General features: G+C 39.5%; 1 protein-coding gene across 1 annotated transcript in view; it reads left to right on the top strand.

The window, feature by feature from the left end:
- Nucleotides 1–556: 556 nt before the first annotated feature.
- LOC106805597 (protein arginine N-methyltransferase 7-like) overlaps nucleotides 557–8,113 on the top strand; it is a gene marked incomplete at its 5' end in the record, with an annotated part of 8,866 nt that continues 1,309 nt past the window's right edge. Inside the window, 11 exon segments of the mRNA XM_014807257.1 lie at nucleotides 557–593; nucleotides 919–1,068; nucleotides 1,420–1,528; nucleotides 1,779–1,891; nucleotides 2,183–2,415; nucleotides 3,177–3,360; nucleotides 3,899–4,032; nucleotides 4,705–4,834; nucleotides 5,547–5,630; nucleotides 7,114–7,248; nucleotides 7,477–7,713. Coding sequence (XP_014662743.1) covers nucleotides 573–593; nucleotides 919–1,068; nucleotides 1,420–1,528; nucleotides 1,779–1,891; nucleotides 2,183–2,415; nucleotides 3,177–3,360; nucleotides 3,899–4,032; nucleotides 4,705–4,834; nucleotides 5,547–5,630; nucleotides 7,114–7,248; nucleotides 7,477–7,713 — 1,530 coding nt within the window.

The raw sequence follows: 8,113 nt of genomic DNA, 5'->3' as shown, positions 1-8,113 counted from the left end.
GCAAGATCGCTAGCAAAATGCGGGATATTTTGGCAACCGAATTGCTAGCCATCGCCTAGACTGTATATTAGTGTATATATACTGTACAGTGTACTGTATTGTACTGTACTGAGAAAACTTATATGTCATTGCTATTTGTATAGGGCCAAATATATACTATCCACACTATCCACTTACACTCCATAGGCAAAGCCATTATGACTGCCACAAAACTGTGTCAACAAATTTCAGAGATGTCTTGACTGTTTCTGATCATACATAATGTTCAAATAACTATCAACACATCTCGCATTATCAGCATCTTATAAATCAATCGGTACGTTTATGTATAGTAACATATACACTGTGTGCAGGCCATGTCAACTGCCAGTGGGTGGGGTCCTGGCCCAAGTTGATAGTGCATAGCATGTGTCAGACCCAGATTTCTATTCCTTTAATATACTGAGAACTCGGGGTGTTGGTTGTAACTTCTATGCGTATACATGTTAATAATCGCAAACTCCTTAATTTCCTTATTTCGTCATTGCATTTTACTTTTTATATTCTATATTTCCAGGTCTGCGTATGCTGACATGCTGCACGATAAAGAAAGGGTAAATTAATACAGATTAGCCTTTTCATTAAATCAAGAATTTAATAGGCTTTAGATTGCAAATATTACAGATCTGTGTTGAAAACAGGGAAGAAGAATTAGCTACATCTATTACTTAAATGATCAGATAGGAGCAAAGTAATCTGTCATGTACTTTTGATCAGCTACAAATCTGTATTATTCAAAGTAGACAACGTATTCAATGTCAATTGCTTATATTTGGATTAGCCACACAAATAATTTGATTGTATAAAGAAGCACTGTACTATTATATTAGTTATTTTGACAATATAGTTATAAAAAATCATTCAAATTTGTGACTTCAGAACCAAAAATATTATGTGGCACTGAGGAAGGCAATAGCACGAATGCACAGTAGAGGAAAGCCAGCTCATGTATTAGACATCGGCACAGGCACTGGTCTTTTATCTATGATGGCTGTCAGATGTGGAGCTGACTCAGTTACGGCTTGCGAGGTATTTCAAGTAGAATTATAGATATGCACTTGGTTAAATGTATAAGTATATACATAAATAAAAATACTAAACATTTTGAGTGCACAATGTGCAGTAAATTAAATACATGCAGTGGAAAGCAAAGTCTAGTAGAATGTAGGCCTAATGTTTGCATGTAAAATTGTAGATAGTTAACAGTTATAAAAATCTTAATAGATTTATCATAGCAAATTTGTGCTAAATGTGACGAGATTGAGGTTATGAGAATCATATAGCAGTGATCAGGTTCATGTTAAATCTTTGCAGCTGCACGTTTTTCTTATTAGGACACTTGAATAGGTGTGTATAGTCTTTTATGCTTTATTTTTGCAGGCTTTTGCTCCAGTAGCCACGTGTGCAAAAGAAGTCATGGCTGCAAATGGAGTGTTAAACAAAATTAAATTAATATCCAAACGATCAACAGATGTCAATGTTGGCATAGGTAAATGATCAACTAGATCATTTAATTTTTAGATATATTTTTTATACTAATTAGATAAGTGCATGTATATACATGCAGGAATAGTAAATAAATGTTAAAACTGTCTTCGTCATATCAGGTGTATTTGTCGTCCTGTGTCACCTAGCATCTTTCTTAATTTTAATATAAGTAGCTGTTTTCATAGGTGCCTAGTTGCTCCAAGGCTAAGCATTTCAAAACTGAAAGTTATATTTATCCATTCTGTCTATAGGTTGTGACATGGAGAGGCACGCAAACATTCTTGTCACAGAAGTGTTTGATACAGAGCTGATAGGTGAAGGTGCAATAGGAACGTTTCATCATGCCCACAAGCACTTGCTCGAGGTAATTAGATTTTTGCAGTAAATAAAAACAGAATAACAGAGTCATGTAAAAACAGTAACAGTAATTCTATATGTAAGTGAAAATTCAAATGAAATTATCAATCGAGAGGTAGGGGCACAGTAACATCATATAGTTACTATGGTTAAAATATATACTAATATTCTCGATATCAAAGCACTGAGGTAAGAATTTGGGCAAAGAAAACATGATGTTTTACCATCTTATACAGGTACTCTTGACAATTAGTGCTATAGTTGATATATCTCATCTAAATATCTATATCAATTGCAGAAGGACTGCATTGTTGTTCCCAGTGCTGCAAACATGTACTGTCAAGTCGTGGACTCGAGGCTGGTACGGATGTGGAATAAGCTGGAGCCAATCCGTGTTGGCAAGGATGTTGAGATAGCCACCCCACACAAAGTTGCACAGTGCACAGGAGCAGCAGCTGTCCATGATCTACAGCTAGACCAGTTGTCACCTGACCAGTTTGAGCCAATTACAGACCCTCTACTTGTTTTCAGGTACAGCAAAACCTATCTATGTTATCTGATACCTCTATAGAAGGGGCATGTGTCTAAAAAGGACAATTGGTGTTTCCCTAGGCAGGGTTCTCCAAGAGCACTTATAGCCTGGCGGCCCGCCAGGCTATCGTCGAGCCCCGCCATCCTAAAATGCACCCGCCAGTGCCGCCACTCTAAATATCATAGCCGCCATGCTAAATATCATAGCCCCCGGACCCCCCATTCGGCGATTTGCAACTAGGACCGTAAAGGCAGCACCCCCATGCTATAATGAAAAAGCTTAGAGAACCCTGCTAGGGGTAGTTAAACCACCTCTATATAGAATGGAGATCTCATCTATAAAGAACTTTCTACATTTCTCTTGAGGGACCCTTGTATGTAGGGTTTACATATAGATGTAAGAAATCTTGGTTTATTAGGGTACAAGGTTTATACTGGTTTATACTGGGGTTTAGGCTGGACAATTTTTTACTAGTATCTGACAATTCATACTGTGGAAAAAATAATGCATTTGTTAATTTTAGACACTTGTTTTTTTTAAATTACTGAATAAGATACAGTTTTGATTAAATAAAAATCATAAAAAATATACAGTTCAATTGCATAAATAAAGTAAGCGTCTGCTTTCAAATTGTGGATTTTAAGCTCTGTTTGGATTGTGAATGAGTCCAACAGTCCGACCCAAATCTGGTCTACATAACACTCTGTTTGTGATGAAATATTTGCACCTGCATAACTCCCCAACTTTGCTATTGTCATAGGTTTGACTACAGTGGAAACACACCGATTCTGTTCAATAATCATTCAGTTGTTGATACAAAGGCAAAGACGGAAGGATCGTGTGATGCAGTATTCATGTGGTGGGACTTACAGATGGACTTGGATGGAGATGTGGTGCTGAGCTGTGCTCCCAGATGGGCACATCCCGATCCAGACGTCATGCCGGTATAATAACATCACGAACATATGTGTGGTAAAATGGAGTATGAATATTCTTCTTGTTCTATCGGTATGTGTTCGTTTCTGAACTTGTGCCAATCCATCGGAGATGTTCTCTGTTTGATTTTTGTGGCAAGATACTGCAGGGGTTTGCCATCAATCCACTTTTGTATTGGGCAGCGCTATAGTGACTGCTGAATATTGCAGAGTCCGGTGATGAGTTACAATCCATTAAAACTACTGTATAAGCTGTATATTTCGCGTACAGATATTTTCACGAATTCAGACTTGACTGACAATTTCGCGAGTGGTTAATTTCGTGGTCGGTGAATTATAAATTATTCGGTATGAATTATTCGCGTGTTGTTATTTTCGCGTAGGGGATGCGTTCTCGAAATTCGTGAAAATTAAACCCCGCGAAATATACAGCTTATACAGTATTCTATCGAAAGTGTACGGAATCCATAAATATTATAGCGAAAGTAAAATGGGTGCAATTGTTCTAATAACATTACTATCACAACGATACGAAACTGTTTTTCAGTGGCGGGATCACTGGATGCAAGCAGTTTATTACATTCCGAAGGAACTTTCAGTCAGGGTGGACTCGGCTATATCAGTACATGCACACCATGACGAGTACAGCTTGTGGTTTTCTGTCACTGATTCGTCAACCAGGTAATATCATGATTTCCCCCAAAAAAATCGAGCCCTCTTCACAGTGGTATTGACCTAAATTTCTTGTTAAATATTGTTGCCTACCAACCGGATCAGAAATCGTGGTTAAATTACGTGATGTGCTGGCAAGAACAGGAAAAGAATAGGCACAGATATTTCACACTGGGGCCATATTGTAATCACCTGAGTTTAAAGAAGGCTTGGCATCGTTCTGTTCCCGTTACTGTATTTAGCTGCACTAAGAGAAATCATCATTAGAGTTGGGCTCTTTCATATACATGTAATACTGTGCTATTTGCATCATTCTCGTGAAGTGAAGATATTTTGATTGTGCTGTGATAGGGGTGCAAGAAATATAGTAGGTATACATGCATCTGTGTGTGCAGTGAAAAAAATACACGGGGGCTCGGGGCGATTTAGCCCCCGAAATGCCAAAAAGAGCCCCCGGAGAAATTTGCATAGAGTTCTAATGCAAACCAAATTTTAGAGTGCTATTTTCATGCACGCGAGCTTGAAAAGTAGCCCCCGAAAAATAAATTATATTTTTTCCCCTGTGTGTGTGTCCATGAATGCATGCGTATGCATGCATGCGTGCGTGCGTGCGTGTATGCGTGTGCATGAATACCTACATGAACATGCCATGCAGTATTGAGTTACCATGTGTTGTTTCAGCTGTGAGAGTGAAGAGCGGGACCAGCATCCGGTCTGCACCTGTAGCGCACACGTGGCTTGCAGCAGGACGAGGATCGGGATGCTCAACGATGAACGCAGAAGGTCTTGCTGGACCTCTGCCCTTAGCAAGGTCAGAGCACGTGTGATAAAGCATCAGATGCCAGAATAGTGTGGCTCTATGTTGCATCTGTCCATGATCACCTATGTACATATAACCTTACCTAAGCAATATTTAAAAATAAATAAATAAATATATACACACGTTTATATTACAGGGCCGTAGGCTGAGCAAATGCCTGGGGGGGGGGTTTCCCCCAGAAAATTTGGAAAATGTAGATCGCAGGAGATGGTATTTGAGGCACTTTTGAGTACATGTACAGCATTCATTCTGACTACGACAATTCTCTTTTAGTAGAACTTTTTTTTTTTTGCTCCAAAATCTAGGGGTGGGCAGCTGCCCCCCTTGCACCCTCCCCCCCCCACGCAGGCTACGGCCCTGTATTATATAGATACAACCTCCCATATCCAGCACCCTCGGAACCAGTGCCCAGTCAGATTGAGGGATTTGCTGTTGTTTAGAAATTTAAAAAAAAAATTTTAGAACCTAGAAAATTATTAATTAACTTACCAAATGTGTTTACAAAGAAATGCGATTTAACCAAAACGATGCTACAAAACAGAGCAACGCCACCAAGACAGGGCAGTCGGTGGGAAGCAATTTTGCCAGTAGTTGGGAGGGTTGCACATCTGTACATTTGTCGTACCTCATAAGATTGTTTGCAAATGTGACGGTTCATATCTCGTATCACCTGTAATGCATATCGTTTTTGTGCTGAATACAGGTTATATCTTCAGACACAGTGTGTTTGTGCCTCAGCGATGGATCATTTCTGCCTCTTATTGCAGCAGCTTTGGAGGCAAAAGATGTAAGCAACATTAGGTTATTTCTGTCTAGTTATTAAGTAAGTTTTTTTCCATTGACTATATGATTCCTATGGAAATGCATTGGTCATATGGGGATGGATACAGGGCAGATAAGGTAATAACTTGACATAGGTTAATTGCTAAACATATCTTTTATGTCTAATCAGAAATTTTCAGATTGTTTAAGCACTACATGCACATACTATCAGGAGCGTATAATGACAAAGGAGTAAGACAGCGAATTTGGTACTGGGATTTCACTAACATTTTTGTCGTACGAGTTGTATGTGAATAAAAATACAAATGTAGGATCAAACATGAACTCTTTTGTCAACTTGGTCCTTATTTCTATGCTTCCGGGTCAGGTATACTAAACCAGCGGTAGCTCCGGTCTCTCGTTTTGACATATACTTCGTGAGACTTTTCGACGACAATGTGTTTTCGAACGTTTAGTTATCCGGTATCTCTGGGCGAGGGCCAAATCACGTCTAAGATTTTGCAACACGAAGCTCTTGCCGAAATGAGGCCAGCGACGGCAGGATCGGGTCAGGCAGCGCCAGCGGCAGACGTAATAGCCGGCTAGAGAATACGACGGTTTGCTATGGCACATTAAATGGCAAAACACATGTGGAAAAGCTCCATCGAGTCGAGACTGGCCGCGTCAGTTTTACTGCAATAGAGGATTCATACACCAATCCTTCCTGCCGCGCGGCGTGAAGTCGCTTCAGCATATTTTACCAAAGCGCATAGCGTTTTTTTAAAAAAAACTGGCGGGATTAAACATAAACAAGGCTCTATGACTATAGTTTAAATGTGAAATCACGCCATTTAAGTTTTTAAACCCAGCTATGCGGTGGCACACGTAAGCTTAATTTCTGGGCGAATGTTGTTCGTGCACCTCGACTAAGGCTACGGCCGAAAAGCCGGACTAACCGTCGGCTCATTGAAGAGCTGTGTGTCGCAAATCTTAAGTGTGGGCCTCGAGAGATACGGTATACTAACTGTGAAAACCATCGTCGTCGAAAGTAGCAAGTTATGTCAAGAACGAAGGATAGCTTACGCTGGTTCTTGTAATACTTACCGGAAGATAGAATAAGGACCAGTGAACAAAAGAAGCTCATGTTTGTATACATTTGTATTTTTATTCACATCGAACTCGTACGACAAAAATGTAGTGAAATCAGTACCAAATCGCTGTCTTACTCCTTTGTCATTTTACGCTCCTGATACTATATAGGACTACACGCATATTTACTTATTCAATAACTGCATGCCAGCTTGCACTAGCAACAGTATGGCAAACACACAAAAGTTATGATTATCTTGACATTTATAGACCTTTATATACAATCTCAGTATTATATGCAATTGATGATTGCTAATGCCTAATGAGCTTTATGGAAAAGATCACAACCCGTAGAGTTATATTACATATAGAATGAATGTTTGTGTGCAAGTTCAAGTATATGTTTGTTTGATTTGTAGGTGTTTACGTTGAACGAATCTACAGTGATGCGACGGGTGATAGTACAATACATCAACACAAACAGCCTTACAAATCTTCAGATATTAGATAAAGGTCCTGAAAATGTCTCAGCAGAAGATTTAGGTAACGTAAAGGTAAAGAAGCTCTCATATTATACTTTATTTATTTATTTCTTTTCTTTTATGGTGCAGACGTGATCAGGTTATTTGTAATGTTTTGCGATACAAAATATACTTCCTTGTTGGATAGGAGAGGAGTGCAACGAAATATTTTCCCTACCGTTCCCTTTGCTCGAACTGAGATCTTTTTCTATTAAAATTTCCAGCACTGGATTCTGCTACCCATATTTTTGTTATTTTCAGGTCAATCTTGTTATAGGCGAGCCATTCTTCTACAATAGCATATTGCCGTGGGACAATTTGCATTTCTGGTACGGTCTTTCTGAACTGCAACACCACCTGGCTCCGTGTGTCAAAATTCTCCCAGAACGAGCTTGCATCAAAGCTATAGCAGTTAGCTTTGAGCACCTTTGGAAAATTCGAGCCCCAGTCGTTTGTGCAGAAGGGTTTGATCTCAGAGCATTCGACAAGATGATAAAGGTACTATTTGTTAGTAAATCTAATTGTTTCAGGTCATGATACATTAGCTTCGTGCAGTGTGTACCCATATAGAGGGTTCCGCGATTTGCACTAAAAATAGCAATATTACCTACAATCCTGTGCCGTCGGCCATCTCGGTTCCAAAAAGTGCACAATCAACCGATTTTACATTGTCTATAGTGTTATTATTGCAATAGATATTAGCAGTAAGTGGATCCCGATTTTGCAGACAGGTTTATCAGCTGGGGTTGTGTTAATTGCTAGTTCGATGAGATTGCGCAGGCCCGGTTTTGCAAGCAGGTTTACCATCGTGGGTTTTAGGTGCGAGTTCAATGATGCTGATGCCACACAGTCGGCAGATTCGTAGATTGAGCAGATCGGAAGATTGCACGCAACACAT

Source organism: Priapulus caudatus, unplaced genomic scaffold (assembly GCF_000485595.1).
Source record: "Priapulus caudatus unplaced genomic scaffold, Priapulus_caudatus-5.0.1 Scaffold6, whole genome shotgun sequence".
NCBI lineage: Eukaryota > Metazoa > Priapulida > Priapulimorpha > Priapulimorphida > Priapulidae > Priapulus > Priapulus caudatus.
Note: the sequence above shows the minus strand (reverse complement) of the source record. Positions and strands in the feature narration are given on the sequence as shown.